Source organism: Rhinatrema bivittatum, chromosome 9 (genome assembly GCF_901001135.1).
Source record: "Rhinatrema bivittatum chromosome 9, aRhiBiv1.1, whole genome shotgun sequence".
Lineage (NCBI taxonomy): Eukaryota > Metazoa > Chordata > Amphibia > Gymnophiona > Rhinatrematidae > Rhinatrema > Rhinatrema bivittatum.
Genome location: NC_042623.1, coordinates 104,863,146 through 104,882,664, shown reverse-complemented (window position 1 = coordinate 104,882,664; position 19,519 = coordinate 104,863,146). Strand labels below are relative to the sequence as shown.

The 19,519-nt window shown below is 42.6% G+C and overlaps 1 protein-coding gene across 2 annotated transcripts in view; it reads right to left on the bottom strand.

Annotated features, from left to right (window-relative positions):
- The window catches only part of CNTN1 (contactin 1), a 295,655-nt gene extending 278,068 nt beyond the window's left edge, over positions 1-17,587 (bottom strand). For both annotated transcript variants that reach the window (XM_029616197.1, XM_029616198.1), the window contains exon 1: positions 17,516-17,587. In XM_029616197.1, the coding sequence (XP_029472057.1) occupies positions 17,516-17,570 (55 nt within the window). In that variant the 5' untranslated portion in view covers positions 17,571-17,587. The remainder of the gene's footprint in view (positions 1-17,515) is intronic.
- Between the last annotated feature and the right edge of the window lie 1,932 nt (positions 17,588-19,519).

The following is a 19,519-nucleotide window of genomic DNA, read 5'->3' as shown; positions in this document are numbered from 1 at the left end:
AATTTGAATATCCCACTCATCGTATTTCTTTCCAGATCATTTATAAATATATTGAAAAGTAAGGGTCCCAATACAGATCCCTGAGGCACTCCACTGCCCACTCCCTTCCACTAAGAAAATTGTCCATTTAATGCCTACTCTCTGTTTCCTGTCTTTAAGCCAGTTTGCAATCCACGAAAGGACATCGCCACCTATCCCATGACTTTTTACATTTCCTAGAAGCCTCTCATGAGGAACTTTGTCAAATGCCTTCTGAAAATCCAAGTATACTACATCTACTGGTTCACCTTTATCCACATGTTTATTAACTCCTTCAAAAAAGTGAAGCAGATTTGTGAGGCAAGACTTGCCTTGGGCAAAGCCATGCTGACTTTGTTCCAGTAAACCATGTCTTTCTATATGTTCAGTGATTTTGATGTTTAGAACACTTTCCACTATTTTTCCTGGCACTGAAGTCAGGCTAACCGTTCTGTAGTTTACGGATCACCCCTGGAGCCCTTTTTAAATATTGGGGTTACATTTGCTATCCTCCAGTCTTCAGGTACAATGGATGATTTTAATGATAGGTTACAAATTTTTACTAATAGGTCTGAAATTTCATTTTTTAGTTCCTTCAGAACTCTGGGGTGTATACCATCTGGTCCAGGTGATTTACTACTCGTCAGTTTGTCAATCAGGCCTACCACATCTTCCAATCATTAAATCAAATTTGATCATATTATGATCACTATTGCCAGGCGGCCCCACCACCGTTACCTCTCTCACCAAGTCCTGTGCTCCACTGAGAATTAGATCTAAAATTTCTCCCTCTCTCGTCGGTTCCTGAACCAATTGCTCCATAAAGCTATCATTTATTCCATCCAGGAACGTTATTTCTCTAGCGTGACCCGATGATACATTTACCCAGTCTATATTGGGATAATTGAAGTCTCCCATTATTACTGCACTGCCAATTTGGTTAGCTTCCCTAATTTCTCTTAGCATTTCACTGTCCATCTCACCATCTTGACCAGGTGGACGGTAGTATACCCCTATCACTATAGTCTTCCCTGACACACAAGGGATTTCTACCCATAAAGATTCAATTTTGTATTTAGTCTCATGCAGGATGTTTATCCTGTTGGACTCTATGCCATCCCGGACATAAAATAGCTTGCAGCAAACAGAACAGCATGTATTTAACATATGCTGATGTGGAGGAAATATATACGAATATATATATATTCCTCTTGAACCATGAATTACTACTGAAACACAGAGTACACAAATAAGGAAAGGAAGATCCAGAGAAAAACCAGATAGTCAAAGAATAAGGGAGTCAAGAAAATATTTGAACCATACTGGGGCAAATCTCACTCTCAGAGGGCAATCAGTGGGATATAACATGTGGGTAATGTGATCAAGGCAACTTTCATAGACAAGGGTAAAGAAAGACATATTACATAATCATTTGGCTGATTCAGCGAAGAGATGTATATAAGTAGTGGGAGTCAGACTGGGAAAGGCTACCAAACTTGGAAAAACTGCATTAATTCTGTCTAAACAATGGCATTTGCAAATAGATCCAAACAGCAACTGAGCAAGACACAAAACAATGAACACACAAGAAAATCAAATGATGTATGATGAAAGCTGTATGATGGCTTTCTTTGAAACAGTTCACAGTCCAAGTCGGGATAATCTTTGAATTCAATGATGCACGTAGGGAAAACAGTTCTTTCAGCTTAGTGCATGTCAGTGACAGGAAGCACAGCCTTTCAGTGCAGCACTAGGTATGGTACTTGATCATGATCTGACATTAGAGCAAAACAAATTCAGATTAATCGGGGAGAAGATTCCACCACAGACATCACAGACAACATTAAACTGTGACACACAACCTCATTCATTCCTCAGGTGTAAGGACACATGACACAGAAGACAAACAACAAGTAACACATATTTTTTTTCTTCTGATGAGCTCAAACCCCTGATCAAAAATAAACCAGATGTAAAAAGGCTGAACCCCCCCCCCACTGACTAATTGACCCCATAAAGACCAACTCTAAAAGGTCATAAAAGTAAGAGGTTTATTTATGGAGGAAGGCGGGGTTCCTCCAGGAGCAGAAGCAACACAAAACAAGTGATATATCTGAGCCTGCTCAAAGATCTGACGTGTGTGCTCAGCAATTTAAGGGTTTCCTTCAACCAATTAACAGATATCTCCAAAAGCCCACCCATTACCTTATAGCCAATCAATAAATTTTAGCATGTGTGTGTGCCCTGTTACTATGGGCAGGAGCCTCTTGTTATTATTAGCAGAGAATAAGACCAAGTTAACTTTCATTTTCCCAGGAATGATGTCATCTGTGCTGGCTGGTTCTCTGGTAAGTTTAGTTTTCATAGTGCTTCATAGGGCTAGCGTCATATGTGCAGGATATATCAATTTACTATTATTACATTTTTTGTATTTTTAAATAGTCAGTCAATAAGGTAGCAGTAGGTAGGCAGTGAATAAACAAGTTAGACTGTTTGTATTTTTAGTCAGTCAATAAGGTAGCAGTAGGTAGTGTGTTTATTTTTAAAAGTCTGCAGAACTGAGTGTTCTCCAGACTTTTAAGTAACTGAGTGTTTGTATTGAAAAAAAAACCCCCACAAAAAACCCCCAACCCAAAAAGTAGCCAGAAGCTAGAAATAAGCTAGTTAGTTTACCTGTGCTTAAAAAAGGATTGGATAAGTTCTTGGAGGAGAAGTCCATTACCTGCTATTAAGTTCACTTAGAGAATAGCCACTGCCATTAGCAAAGGTAACATGGAATAGACTTAGTTTTTGGGTACTTGCCAGGTTCTTATGGCCTGGATTGGCCACTGTTGGAAACAGGATGCTGGGCTTGATGGACCCTTGGTCTGACCCAGTATGGCATTTTCTTATGTTCCCATTCCTATTTGGAAGTGGAAGATTGGTAGCACTACTATTTGATAATTTTGCATAGGCCAAAAATCAAATAGACTATCAGGAGCAAAGTAAAAGTGTATCTACCATGTTTTCCACTGATGCTTAAGAAGTTTCAAAACATGATCGCAGAGTACAGCAGAAAAATCACCAGTCAAATCTATTCCTTCAATAAAAAAGTTACTACCGATCTATTCCATAGCAATTTATTTTTCCAATGCACTGTATATGATTAATAATAGATACAAAGATTAAAGTACCATACCCTAAATTGGTGGTGAAAGAATGAAATAACAGTACTGCAAACTTTCACAGAAAGTTTGCAGTACTTGGCTTTTTTTTTTCAAGAACAAAATATCTGGGACCTTTCTTACCACTGTACCCTCTGACTTTCTAATACCTTGTTCAAATTTTTTTGTCAATGACGGCATTGATCTTTGCTGGGTGCATGCTCATTAGGGGTGTGCAAGGAAAAAAAAATAAATTTTTGTTTTTCAGTTCGTTTTTGGTAGATTATTTTCCCATGAATTTCGGATCGTGGAATGTTTGATTAATTTCATTTGAGTAGAAAAAAGCAATCAAAAATAAAAAAAATAAAAAATGGACAAAAAAATGAAAATGGGGCATCCCAAGGCCTCTCGTCCCTCGCTCCCAAACACCCACTTGGAAAAATGCTGGGGACAAGATCCCCCTGGGACCTCACTTATCCGGACTAATGGGGATCTGCTGGCAAGGCCTAGGCCCAGGCCATACATCAAAATGGCACCATCCACTGGGGTGAATGCACCGGAGTAAATTAACTCTAGCTTGATCCCAGTAGATGGTGTCAGTTGAAGAAAAAAAGAGGAAAGAAGAGGAAATCTTCACAGCTGCTCTGAGGCCTGGGCTCCAGGCCTGGGTCTGATCCTAGGCCAAGGCCCAGGCATCAAGACTCGGTTTCCAGGTCAGGACCCAGCATCAGGCCTAGGTCTGGGCTGAGAACCTGGTGTTAGGACCCGGCATCCGGGCTAGGCCTTGGTATAGGGTCTGAGTCTGGGCTGATGCCCTAGCATTAGGACTTGGCCTCCAGGCCAGGCCATGGCATCAGGCTTGGTCTTGGGCCTGGTTCCAGGTTGAGGTCCCAGCATCAAGACCTGGCCTCCAGGCCAGGCTGTGGCATTGGGCCTAGACCCAGGCTTTGAGGCTCTTATATAAAAACCCAGCCTCTGGGCCAGGCCCCAGCATTATCTCTGGGTCCAGTCTGAGGCCTAGTCATCGGAACCTGAACTGGCCACTGATGTGGATACCCGACAGTTCAGGTAAGTGATTGTTCATGGGGTGGGGGGCTCAGGTCTCAGCTGAGGCCCTGGCATAAGTCTAGGCCTAGGCAGAGACCCCAGCATTACACTTGGGCTTAGGCTGCGGTCTCTGCTTTGGGCTTTGACCTATGTCCTAGGCAAGGCTTTGGTTTATGGCCTAGGCCTGGGTCTAGGGTGATGCGCCGGTATCATGCTCGAGTATAGGCCATGGCTCCTGCTTTGAGCCCTGGCCTATGTCCTCTGCAAGGCTTTGGCCTCAGGCCCAATGCATTCATTTTAAATGCATGCAACAAATAAGGTATGTTTGATTCAGAGGGTCCTCAATTCATTTTGGGGCCATCAGATTGAAACAAAGTACCCTTATTTGTTGCATGTGTGCATTCATTTTAAACAAATGCTCATCTCTAATACTAATTGGCTAATGACACATACAGCAGAACATGCTCATTTGAGATAGAATCTGAACTTGATAAGTATCCATTTGTACTTTCTCTCGCCTAACCCTAGCATTTGAACAATGGCAATGAATTACAGAAGGTGAGAGATATGTAGAGATTTTTGCTTTGCTCTTTTTTCACATTTCTGTACAGACATTCTCAGCTTTGGGAGGAATGATGAATGTCCACATTTTTAATACAAGAGAAGAAAGAACACGGTAGCAAATCTTTTTTTTTTTATTTAACTTTTTATTTAACTTAATACACAACACTATTTCTCTGATTCTCAGCAATGTATACTTCCATAAGCTATATCTTGACAGAATACATAGGCTCTTGGACATTTGCATATCAATAAGATCTGATACATAGAAGTATATAGCCCCAAATTATAGTATAAGATCTTCAAGAAACTTAATGATTAGTGAGTATGATTAGTGAGTGTCTTCTCTAGATGGGCCCAATCTATTCACTGCAGTTGAATGCAATTAAGTATTCATGAAGCCCTTTTGAAGTAACCTAATGAAAACAGCATTTGCATGAATCATTACTGAGCATGAACTTTGATTTTTTTGTGTTGCAAACTGTCAGCAAAATGTAAAGGGTAAAGGATGAAAAAAAAACCTCTCTATATTATTATGTATCAAAAATATTTAAGGTGAATTTTCAAAAGGTTATGTATGTAAAATTAACTTACACATGTAAAATTGTGTATCCTCACATATATGATATTTTTAAAATGCAAACATATACATGTAAGTAAGCATACGCAAGAAAACTTGCACATGTAGGAAAGGGGCAGTCCAGGAGCATTCCTAGGCAGGGTGAACAGTTACGCGTATAAGTTACTATTTTAGATCCTGTGAAACCAACACATGTAAATCTATTACTTGCATATATTTACACCTGATAATTATCTGGTGTAATTGAGACTAAATGCCTTTATTCCCAAATACAGACTGGGTAAGGGATGTGGGTAAAATTGGCAGGGGGAAGTTCAGGATGATGTACCAGGAGGATCTCGATGACCTGAAGATGGACTGGGTGAATTAGTAGATTAATTAGTAAAACTGGTAATTTCCTTGCTGCATGCATATTACAATATCTCCCGACTTATATGCGTAGAACCTGATTGGGGGGGGGGGGGGGTAAATGCATGTAAATTGCGCAGATATTTTTTAAAGATAGATGCAAAAATAGGTGCTACTTATCCAGATAAAAATATGACAGTCAACTAAATCTTGACATTGACAGGACAAGTTTCAATTTCTCTGGAGAAGTAACGGAACTTATGCAGACAAATTATGACATCCAGATAAGTAGTGGCTTTGCAGCTACTTAGCCAGATAAGCCTTCAAACATAATTCAGCCAGCTAAGTCAGATAGCCAGATATGTCTGAAAAGCACTACGTAGGGATGTGCATTCGTTTTCAACAAAATAGACAATGGCAACAAAATTGTCTATTTCATCTTGTTTCGGGAGCACCCCGAAACAAATAAAAATTGATGAAATTTTGTGAAAATTACATTAGTACTTAGTAAGTAGGACTTAGTGCACACTATTGGGACTTTGGATTGTACTAACTAGATGTTAGTATTCATTAAGTCCCATTAGTGCACACTACCTAGTTTTCCTAATTTCGGAGTTAGTGTGCACTGATAGGACTTAGGGAGCACTAACTGGATGTTAGCGCGCACTAACAAAAATGGTTACCAATAAGTTAAAACTTGTCCACTTCTACAACAAATTGACGAGGCCATGGATCTGGTAGACATCTCAGGCCTCCAGGCCATTCCTGGCCTGGCACATAAAATCTAGTAGCAGCAGTTTCTTGAGATCCTAGCGGATTCCATGGAGTGAATCAGCCCCCACCTGGATGCCACTGCTGCCTCAGCTGCCTCTCCATCTCCTGAAGCCACCACAGCACCTCCAGCCATTTCAGCTGCATCCATGATTCGCCTACCAGTTCCCTCTGGTATGCTGGAGATCTGAAACAGTGTCGAGGGTTTTTGAACCAATGCTTCATGCACTTGTCCCTTCATGCTTTCTCAGTTGGATGGAAAGGCCTTGGCCTGGGCCTCTCCTCTGTAAGGGCGAGGGGATTCCCTTCTTCAAAATCTGCAACAATTTGTCAAGGCCTTCAAGCTCATTTTTTATGAACCTGGCCAGTTGGCCACAGTGACCTCGCACCTCCTTACCTTCGTCAGGGCAATTGGCCCTTAATGGACTATGCAATTGAGTTTCAGCCCATGGCCACAGATTTAAACTGGGGCGAGGATAGCCTCCATAGCATTTTTATGGAGGAGCTGTGGTTCTGGGTTAAGGACAAGCTATCCACTTGAGAGCCTTCTGAATCCCTAGATGGCCTTATCGATTTGGCCGGGAGAATTGACTGCTACCTTCAGCAACGAGCCTAGGAGCTCCACCCACCACTCAGGCAGTTTTTGCTGGCTCCCTTGTTTTCACATGCTCTCTTTCCTGCTCCGATGGAAGCCCCAGCCCAGGCATGACTGGAAGAACTGATGCAACTTGGACAGGAACGCCTCACCCCTGAAGAAAGGCTCTACTGATTGCAGTTTGGGACTCTGCTTCTTCTGTGTCAGGACTGGGCACCAGCTTGTGCACTGTCCGCTGAAGCCAGAAAACTAACATGCCTAGGATCTAGTGGGGAGGGGATCCTAGGCTTCACAATTCCAGCTCCTAAACTGACTCTCCCGGTGACTATTTCCATGTATAAACAAGAATTTCCCACCCAGGTATTTGTTGACTCTGGTGCCGGTGGGACCTTCATAATGAAGGCCTTCGTTGACCACTTATAGATTCCCATAGTTTCCAGAAAGACACCACTTGTCATCTCCTCCATTCTCGGTGATCCTCTCCCTAGTCAGATCACCTTAGCTATGGCACCCATGCCTACACACTAGCTTCCTACATGTGGAGAGTATAGTCTTCCATATCATTGACAAGGCGATAGATCCCATTGTGCTGGATCTACCCTGATTGCAACTCCACTCTCCACACTTTGACAGCAGTTTGTTACAGCTGACAAGATAGAGCTCCCATTGCCACAACTCGTGCCTGCAATGCACTGAACCACTACTGTGCTTGCCCTTTGTCACAACCCTGGTAGTGCTGCCTCCTGTTATGCTGGTCAGCCAAGGAGTGTGAGGCTGACCGAGCTTAACCCTTCCGGCCATGGTCCACCGCGCTCCAGATCCCTGAGGCTGGGTTCGTGGGCATCTCCTCTGGCTCTGAGGCCTACCGTGATGCCGAGAGGCCTCCCCTGATGCCGAGAGGCCTCCCCCTGCAGCTGGGATGCCATCGAAGCGGAAGCCACGCCCCCTGATGTCCTCTAGACGTGCGCGGCGAAGACGACCCCTTTCTTAAAGGGGTCAGTGCGGGAAAGCCATCCAACACCCAAGGGATCTCCACCCTCTTCCTGGAGGTATTTAAATGCTCAGCTCACTCCTTCGGGTGAGTTAGCAAGGATTGGAATGCCTCCAGTCTAAGCTGCTCTGCCGCTTCCTTGCTGCTGCTGGAAGCTTTCTCTCTGCCCTCTGGGGCCATTCTTCTCTAACCTGGGTACCCGCTTTTCGGGGCCCTATGCTTTCTTTCAGGTACCTTTTTGGGATACCAGGTACTCGCTCCTCGAGGGCCTGCTCTCCCTGCCTTGGTGCCTACAATTCAACTACTTCTGCCTGCCAGGATCTCCATCAATACAGCTATCTTCTTCAGTGAGTATCTACCTTGTCAGTCTGTCTCACCTACAGCTCAGTGTTGCGTCCGTCGGTCTCAGACGGCTTCGACCCTTGTGCCTCACCTTTTTCTCTGCTCTCTCCAATAACCTTGGAAAGATGGCTACTGCCACGTCTGTAAGCCACATTCTCTGGCGTCCCCAGAACGGCTATGGCAAAGCCTCACACCATGTTTCTCCTAAGGGCCTCCTAGGGTGTGCGCATGCATGCCACCACATCTTTATCCATGTCATGGCGGGAATCTCGGAGGCTTCCCCCTCAAGTGACGTCAGGCCATATGGGTATTTATCCTATGTTTGTTTGCTAGCTCATTGAGTTAGCAAGGATTGGACTCGTCCGGTCTAAGCTACTCTGGCACTTCCGTGCTGCCGCTGGAAGCTCTCTCTGCCCTTTGGGGTATTCTCTAACCTGGGTACCCGCTCCTCGGGGGCCCTCTGCTTTCTTTCAGGTGCCTTACTGGGATCAGGTACTTGCTCCACGAAGGCCTGCTCTCCCTGCCTCGGTGCCTGTAACCATCTACTTCTGCCTGGTGGAATCGTCAACCTTACAGCTATCATCTAGTAAGTATTCTAATTCTCAGTCTGTCTCATCTACAGCTCTGCCGTGCTGTGAAACCTACACCTGGATCTCCCTATACCATCTTGGTAAGACGGGTTCCCTTTGCCGAGGGTTCCTGGACTGCTACCTCTGGATCACCTCACTACTGCCACCTCTGGTGGTATACATCAGCTGTACAATAAAAGACAAAACTCTGAGTTTTTGCATCCTGAGTCTAGCCCAGTACTGTGGCTCCCCACGGGGATCCTCCCCGTGGGCGTGGTCATCTGCCACAGTACCCAAGAATCCACCCAAAGACCTCAAAGCCATAACACTCAGCGCTGGGAGCCTGCATCCGGGACTTCCTCTACTACCTTGCGCTGCCTACCATCTACTCAAGTGTGGGACTGGTCTTCTTTGCTGAGGGCCCCTGGACTACTTCTACTGGGTTACCTCACTGTTGCCACCCCCTGGGCAATATCACCAAGCTGTATAATAAATACAAATCTTTTGTGTTTGCGTGAATAGAGTCTAGCCTAGTACTGCGGTTCCTCATGGGGCTCCTCCCCATGGGAGTGGCCATCGCCGCAGTACCCAAGAATCCATTCCAACATCTCAAAACCATAACACCTCCCTAGTACACTGATCATACTGACTTGTTCTCCATAGGGTATATGACTGTGCCATCAATCTGGTACCTAACAAAGAACCATCTCTTTGGAGAGTATATCCTTTTTCTGCCCCAGAAATAAAGGAATATCAGAGTACATAAAAGAGAATCTTGACTGGGGTTCATCAGGCCCTCCATGTTTTCTGCTGGGGCAGGTTTTTATTTGTCTCCAAAAAGAATTGCTCAGTACATCCATGCATCAATTATAGGGTTCTGCTATGATGAAAAAAGGACCAGTACCATTTATTACTCATTTCCGAGTTATTGACAGTCTCCATGTATTCAGAGTATTTACAAAGCTGGACCTCCATGGGGTTTACTATTTGGATCAAGCATGGAGATGAATGATGTGTTATACCTGTATACCTCAAAAATAGTCTCATCTTCTCTAAGGATCTCAAATCCCACCAACTAGATGTTTGCCTATTCCTCCAGAGGCTATGAGATAACAAACTGTACACAAAGTTAGAGACATGCCTTTTTGAAAAAGAGAGTCTTCCTTTCCTAGGGTACATCATATCTAGCAAGGGCTTCTATATGGATCCAGATAAGGTCAAGTGCATCCAAAACTGGCTGCAATACTCTGGTCTTTGTGCCATGCAAAGATTCCTAGGCTTTGCCAACTATTACCAGCATTTCATTCCCAACTACTCCCAGATTGTGGTCCCACTAACAGCATCCTCTCGAAAAAGAGCCAACACCAAAGCCTGGCCTTTGGACATGGTCATTGCCTTCCAAGAATTGAAGAATACATTCCTTCAAGAGGCCTGCATCCACCAACCTGACTCCATGCATCCCTTTATCCTTGAAGTTAAGGGGGTAGGAGCAGAACTGAGTCAGCACTCTGATAAAAGAGTCCTTCACCCCTTCTCCTTTTTCTCGCAAACATTCTCCCCCCACAGAACACAACTATGGGATCAGGGACAGATAACTTGCGCTAGAGGAATAGTGCCATCAGCTTGAGGGTAATCAACATTGCACTACTATTGACATCGATCACAAAAACTTAGAACATCTTCATCATGCTCAATGACTGACTGTCTGCCAATCTAGCTGGTCACTGTTCTTTGCACTTTTTGACTTTGAGCTGAGATGCTGGCCAGCCACTAAGAATATCCTAGCATATACCTTCTTCCAGTCCTTTCTGGAAGAAGACACCACAGATCCACCCAGACACATTATCAATCCAGCTCGGATCCTTCTAGCTTCCACCATGACCGTCCCACCATGAAGATGGTTGTTCCACGCAAACTCTGAGAAAAAGCATTAAAATTGTTCCACGACTCCCATGTCCCATGAATTTTATTTTTCATCTTATTTTTAAACTATTGTAAACCGTTTTGATAAAATTTTATTTTAAAAAGCGGTATATAAATACCTTTAAATAAATAAATAAATAAATAAATAAATGTCGCAGGTCACCCTGGACGGGCCCAAATTCTTCAATGCTCCAGCAATTCTACTGGTGGCCCCAGATGTAGAGAGATGTCAAGGCCTACATGGATTCCTGTCCCACCTGCACTCAGCAGAAACCTTTGATGGAATGGGGCAGTTCTATAATAAGGCAAGTTGAGGTGGCCGCTTCAGGCTGCAGAATTTTGATGCAGCAAAAAATGCCTCTCTCAGATACCCACAGTGGCATTTGCCTCACACTGCCTGCCTCTGCCTTAGGGTTGGCAACTTTCCATAATTCCTGCTGAAAAAACAAAAATTGTCAAGATTTTCAAGTCCTGCTCTACCTGCAGACTGCAGTGTGCATGTGAGCAGAGGCGGGCCAATCAGGTAATTGCCAGGGCAACAGTCAATTGGGCACTAGTTGCCTCCCTCCAGATCCGATGGCAAAAGAAAGAGCAGGCTGGGGGGCTGCCCGGCGGAGTCCAGCCTACCAGCGGCTTAAGATGTCAGGAGCTTGCAGGGCCACCGGTGGAGTCCAAACCGCTGGTGGCTGAAGATGGCAGGAGGCTGCAGGGCTGCCGCGCACTGTGTGACTGCAGTGAATTAAATCAGCAATCATCAAGGAGGCCAGGAAATGTGTGTGTGTGTGTGTGAGTGAGAGAGAATGTGTGTGTGTGTGAGAGTATGTGTGTGGGGGCAGAGCTTGTGAGAGCTTTTGTGTGGGGGGAGCATGTGAGAGCTTGTGAGTGTGTGGGTTGCAGAGCATGTGACAGCTTGTGTGTGTGTTTGGGTTGAGTATATGAGAGCTTGTGTGTGTGTGTGTGTGAGCATGTGAGGGCTTGTGTGTGGGAGAGCATGTGAGAGTAAGAACTTGCCTGTGTATATGGGAGAATATGTGATAGTACCAGCATATGTGTGTGTGAGAGTATGAGAAAGAATGAGCTTTTGTGTGAGTATGGGAAAGCATGTGAGAGTGAGAGCTTGTGTGTATGTTTGGCAAAGCATGTGATAGTGAGAGCTTGCTTATGTGAATAGGATACAAAGTGAACTTACAACTACTGTTCATCGAAAACCAATGGATAAAAACAATCTTTTTAAATATCAGTCGATATGTGGTCTTTTAAGAGAGGTCTCCCTGTGAGCCAATTTTTTCATATTCGGTGCATATGCTCTATTATGGAGGAATTTGATAAACAAACACAAGTATTTGTGGCCAGATTTTTTAATAGAGGCTATTCAATTAAAGATATTAAACGGATTTATAAGAGAGCAAAATTTTCCGATAGAAGCTCATTATTACAATATAAATCCGAGAGAGACAATGATCGCTTAGTTTGTGTGTTACAACACAGTACAGTTTCTGGAGCCATAGCAGTGTCACTTAGAAGACATTGGCACATTGTTGCACTACATCAGATCTTTCAAGATCCTCCGTTGATTGCTACTTCCTGCAGGGCTAATATACGAGACTGGATAGTACATTCTTATTTTTCAGATAAAGATGTGAGATCATTGGGATATCACATTAAGTGTCAACAATGTAGTGTGTGCATTAACACTATTGAAGGGCAATCCTGGCAGGATCCTGTTACTGGACATTGTGTTAAAAGTGTCTATCACAAATTGCAAATCAGCAAATGTTATTTATATTATCATTTGCCCTTGCCCTAAAGTATATGTGGGCCATACTAGTCGCCCAGCGAGGGTTAGGACAATGGAACATCGGTCACGTTTGAATACATCTAATGTGGCAGCACCCATAGTGGCTCATTGTGTGGCTAAACAACATCTTTTTGAAGAGTTGCAGTGGACGGTCCTGGAACAACTTAATCAGACCTTACATGGAGGAGACCTTTCAAAGCAGTTAAATTACCGCAAGCAATATTGGATATTTACATTGCACACAGTATCCCCTAAGGGTTTGAATGAAGAGTGTGTGATTGGTTGTCCTTGTTATGACATTGGTTGTTTTCTGGGTTCAGGGAAATTTAAGTCAATCATTATTTCATTTGTCTTTTGAAGCTGGTGTCTAAAGCATCTAGCTTTTATAAAAAGAGCAGTTTGAAAAGACATCAAATTTGTAAGAATTATTTGAAAATACACTGAATGCAAGAACGATGGACATTTGGCTGAGTCATGTCCCCTGAAGAAGGAATTATTTCCAAAACTTGGCTATGTCAGGATTCACATTAACTGCGAAGTTGCCTTGTTCTTTAAAATATATTTTAACATTTTTGAGAAACACGTTTATGATCACAGCTCTTTTGAGACACAAAATAAAATTTGTTTTCATCACTATATTTGTTTCTACTAATATAGGTGGTTGGAGGTTGGTTAATGATTATATTTAGACAACTTTAGGTTACTTGATAAGTACCATTACAAAAGTTATATATGAAACCACCTCCATCCATCTTTATATATTTTCATTTGCACAGTATTTAATAGTGTCTTTATTATAAATGTATTAGTGAGTATTGTTGGGTTTATGTAAAGCTTGGAAAATTTCAACGAAATTGTCCAATTCGGCATGTTTCAGGGAGCCCGAAAAAGATCGGGATTTTCCCGTTTTTTTGCAAACAGTTGTTTTTCCGATTAGTGCACACTAACGGGAGTCAGTGCACGCTAACTCCCCATTAATATGCGCTAACTCCCGTTAGCACGCACTAACAAAAAGTAACAAAATCTAATGGTTTTTGTTAGTGCGCGCTAACGGGGAGTTAGCGCGCACTAACTAAAAATCGATTTTTCGTGAAAAAAAAGACCCGAACCGAAAAATAATGACATTTTCCATGACGGCCGAAAAACAAAGAATGACACGAACACAAAAAACGATGCACATCTCTAGTGAGTATGCGACATCTGCCATGTTGTTGAGGGCCTCTAGCCCCGCTGGCAAAACAGTGAGAGGAACCCTGTTTTCACCTGGGGACATATCTTTGAGCCCTCCTGACCCTAGACTACCACTTTAGACTTCTCTCTCAGGCAAGGCTGTTGGAGATGGGGCTTCTAGAGGAGACTCTGCAGGATTACCTCATCCAGATGGAACTGCCGGCAATGTGCCTGACTGGGTGCTGAGTTCCCCTCCCGCCCGGCAGTTGGAAATCCCCATGGATGGGTTTGGGATTGGCGGGGACATCCTACTGGGAACATCTGTCGGGAGTGGTTATCCTGCTGGGACTGCTGGGACTGCCACCCCAGGAGATTTTGAGACCGGCTGTGGTCACTTTGGAGTCCCTATGGGATTTAATAGGAGGAATGTTATCCACCTTTAAAGAACAGACCCGAAGTTTATACATTGTTTCATTAAGATTGGATACAGTTTCTCAAAAACATCAACATAAAGGGACCAGCTGCATGTGTAACCCCTGTTTCATGTACAAGAGCCAGGCCTTGGCAAAGTGGCAGGGAGGGGGGGAGGGGAGGGGTGGTCCAGGGGGAGGGGCGGTCCGGGGGGTGGAGTGGGGCTAGAGGCGCCTGGTACAGCAGCCATTTGCCGCTGTGCCAGGGGATCGCGTGATGGCAAGGTGCTGGCACGCACAGCTTACTACTGATCCTTTGGAGGAGCAAAAGGTAATTTTAAAAAATAGGGGTACCTAGGGTAGAGATAGGGGGCGGGTAGGATAGGGGAAGGGGAAGGAAGGTTAGGGTAGGGGAATAAGGAAGTTCCCTCCCAGTCCGCTCCTTAATTGGAGCGGACTGGGAGGGAACTGGGGAAGCCCGATGATGCATTGTTGTGCGATTTTTGCATATGTCTGCCCCACCTTGCGCACGACGCCCACAATTTTATAACATGCACACTGGCACGCACATGTTATAAAATCACGCATATTTTGTAAAACTTTACCCCAAAGTCTCTTATCTCAGTGGATTTCTTGATTTCATGATATTGCTTATAACGGGGAGGTTAACTTTTCAAACATCTCCATGCAGTCCCATATATGCATATATATGGCTGAACAGAGATCTACTACAGTATTTTATAGTCTGTATCAGGTATGCACAGATTATAAAATATGGATATGCATGCCCCCAACAATGCAATGCATTGACAGAATATACTTTCTCTACTTATTTTAAAAACATATGTGTGTATATTTTATGCTAAAAAAAACATTACTTGCTCAGTTAAAACCCTGATTTACACACGGAAGTTGGTATATTTTAAAACATGCGTTCATATTTGAAATCACAGCTTTGCTGATACCTCCACCAATTCACCCAGTCCTTCTTCAGGTTATCAAGACTCCCCTAGGTCTTCACTCTGAACCTTGCCCAGTTCACCCCAACCTCCCACACAATCAATAGTAGACAATAGATTAGTCTGATATCAATTGTGCAAAATAATTAGCAGGTGTAAAATTGTGCAAATAAATTTCTTAATGTACTTGCTTAAGTCACTTATAAAATAGCAATTTACATCTGTAACTCTTATCCCCACCCTGGAATGCTTCTAGACCTTCCCTTTTTGCACAGGTAAATGTGTACATAAAAGCAAAAATATGCGTATATTTTTTATGTTTATAAAATAGCATGTATGCGAGTATAAGCTACTTCTATGCCTATATGCTGATTTTACATGTATAACTATTTTGAAAATTCACCCCTCTGTAGTTAAGTAACAAATATTTACCCATCAATATCTTCCCTATTTTAAGTACTGTTGCAGCCATATGTTGTTATATCTGATGCATAGAGTAAAGGAGTGGAATGCAGCAGATGGAATCAAGAAATGAAGGATGTTTAGGAACACATGAGCAATAGCAGATAGAACAATGAATCTTTTTTTCTATATTAGCTACTATGAGTGGGAAGAAGAAAGAATTTTGTTTCATTATTTTGTTTTGTTTTCGGTAGGGGTTTCCCAATGAATTTTGGTTCATTTAATGTTTTTGTTTATTTTGTTTTAAAAGAAATGAAATAAGCATTCAAATAAAAAAATGAAAAAAAACCCAAGAAACGGAGCCTCCCATGGCCTCCTTTCCCCACTAGGCCCTAAGCAATGCCCAGGCTTCAAGGCCTAACCCTGACTCAACACCGAGGCCTGAACCAGAGGCAGGGTGGCAATACCTGAGCCTCAGCCCAGGGTTAGGACTAGACCCGGTGCTCAGGCCTCAGAGATCTTATTTAGTTTTTTTGTCTTTGCAGTTAAAATGACGCCATCTGCTCGGGAGGCGCCGGTGTTAATTAATTAACACTGATGCTGCCTGAGCAGATCATCATTTCAACAGTAAAGACAAAAGAAAGAAGACAGAGGAAAAATCTCTGCAGCCTGGGCCTGGTTCTAGGGTCAGGCCCAGGCACTGAGACCTGGTCTGTAGACCAGGCCCTAGCATCGGTCCTGGGTCCGGGTTGAGGCCCCAGCACCAGGGCCCGATCTCTGGACTGGGCCCTGGTATCAGGTCTGGGCCTCGGCTGTGACACTGGATCCCTGAAGGAGCAGGTAAATTTGGAAAATTTATGGGGTCTTAGCCAAGGCCCTGGCAATAGTCCTGGGCCGAGACCCCGGCTTTGCACTTGGTCTTAGGCTGTGGCTTCTGCTTCTGGGCATGACCTACACCTAGGCAAGTCCCCAACCTCAGGCCTAGACCCAGGTCCAGGCCCCTGCCTTGGCGTCATGCTTGAGCATAGGCTGAGACCCCTACTTTGAGCCTATTCCCTAGGTAAAGCTCCCGACTTCGTGTCTGGGCTTAGACCCGACAGATCATCTTTTTGTTTTCAAAATGAAATGTGAAAACCAATGAAATTTTGTCAAATTTTCAATTGTTTCACTTTGAGAACAAAATGAAATAAAATAGGACATTTTTTCTTATTTCCTATTTTGTTTCCCATGAATGCCCATCCTTATTAGCTTCTGTGGATTTCTTAAAAGGTTTGTAAAGATCATTCATATTGTCTAGCATGCACAGGAATTCTCATTGTCACCATTTCATTTAGTATAGAAGCATGCATTGGGTATTCTGTTCCCCAGAGTCTGATCTCCTGTTTCTATTGTTACATAAACTACTTTTCAATAATGTCATATTCCAGTCACTTCACACATTTCAAAAAATATGGATGCCCTTTTATCATCACAAATTTCATTTTGTCATGACAAATCTATCTTTTGTACTCTGGCTTATATCCTCCTATTCCATCTCCAGTTCTATGCAGATATATTTGAAATGATAAATTAACTTAAATTTAGCATCTTGAAGCAAGGTGCTTGAATATTAAATTGTGATTTGTAAATTGCATATTGGTTTACAATTGATGGCGTTGCAATTCATTGGGAAGTAAAAGTAATTGTAAGGGCATGAATGGTATTGATTACACTCATCTATTCAGTTCACGCTAAAGAGCTAGCTAGTCCCCTCCCCTCCCCTGTCTTTATTATTTATACTTGTTGACATCTCTGTAAAAATATCTTATGAATTACACATTGTACTGGTAGGTCTCAAAATGTGAGCATTGCAGATAATGAACTCGTATGAGAAAGAAGCTCCCCTTACCTGCCAAGGAGATGATGAAACACATTGTAAAGACATGACTGATCAAGACCAACATTTTTATCTTGTGTCCACTGGGGACCACATTCAAATACAAAAAAAAAAAAAAAAAATTGCTGTTAGGTGTTCAAATCATCAAAAGTATCTGAAAGATAAAAAAAGAAAAGACAAAATAAATGAATACTTATAAACAAGGTTCATATCAACAAGTACTGTTAAGTTTCATTTACGCAGGACAATTAACATTGGAACTACTTGCATTCTTATTTACAGTTTCAAACCAAAAAAAGAAATATAGGGTAATATAAATATTCTCAAAATTCCCTAATTTTGAGAATATTTAGGAGGGTAATTTTCAGTAAGATGTCCAGTGGTTAAGTTAAGATGTCCAGTGGTTAAGTTAAGTCCATTGGTAAATCCGCCTGGGCGTCCAATTGTTGCAGAGATAGGAACAGTCTTGGAGCCCCTAGCACAAATGATTGACTACTATTTGCAACCGTTAGTTCGGAGTGTACCATCATACGTTAAAGATTCCACCGATTTTATAAACCAGTTGGCAGCATTACCAGATATACAGTCTAATTGGATTCTACTCACAGCCGATATAACCTCGCTGTACACCAGTATTCCCCAGAGAGAAGCTCTACAAATTATTAAAGCGGAGATAGCAAACCTTGATATTTCACAGCGGAGGTTGAATTTTCTTAATCTGATAGCAGAAATCGCTTTAACTCAGAACAGTTTCAGTTTTCAATCAGATTATTATTTGCAAATCCAAGGTATCCCGATGGGATCACCAATGGCTCCTAGTGTAGCGGGATTATATGTCTCTGGTTTTGAGAACCATTGTGTTTATAAATCTACTTTGTTCCAACATGTAATATGCTGGAAACGTTATATTGACGATCTATTTTTTATCTGGAGTGGCAATGAAGTACAGTTGGAGAGATTTTTGAATTTATTGAACTCTTGGGACCAACATTTAAAGTTCACCTTTATTAAACATGATCGATCTGTTGTCTTTTTAGACATGCAAGTGTATGTCCATGATAACAGACTTGTTACTTCAGTGTACAGGAAAAGCACAGACAGAAATACACTTTTGCATTATCAAAGTTTTCATCCGAAACAACTTAAGGATAATATACCCATAGGTCAATTTTTGAGATATCGCCGATTATGTACCTCCACTGCAGAATTTAAGATCCAGGCGTCTTTGTTGCAGGAAAGATTTATTGCCAGAGGGTATTCTAAATCAGTTATAAAAAGAGCATATAAGCGTGCGTTGTATTCTAATAGGGACAATTTGTTGATCCATAATGCAAGAGAAACCTTAAATCGTTTGATTTGCACGATTCCGTTTTCTTTGAAAAGTAATCAGATTAAAGAAATCATCTTGAACCATTGGCACCTTTTATCTTTTACACCGTGCTTCATTGAAAAGCCCATATTTGCCATTAAAAAACGACAGTCCTTATACGATAAACTTAAGAGTGGCAAGGGAATATGGGATCCATCTTTACCATACGGACAGGTGCCTTGCGGGTCGTGTTCCATTTGTCCTTTGACGTTTCAATGTCAATCTTTTTGTCATCCCCATTTGCGATATCCATATCGGATCCCCAGGTTGTTTGATTGCAATACTAGTGGCGTTGTGTACGCTATTGTTTGTCCCTGCAACTTAATTTATGTAGGGCAAACAACACGTTCCATCCGCTGTCGTATTATTGAGCATCGGAGTCGCATCAAAGCACTACGTGAGCATGCACCCCTAGTGAGTCATTGGGTTGAAGGCAATCACACTGTGGAAGAGATCCGGTTTTTTGTAATCAAGCAAGTCACTTTACAACATGGGGGCGACCTGTCTTTAACGTTAAGAAAAATTGAACAACAATTCATTTATAGCTGGCATACAATTGCCCCGGCAGGTCTAAATGGCCCCATAGAGTGGAATGCATTTTATTAATCGACGGGTTTTCTTATTAGCCTTTGGTATGTTGGGAATAA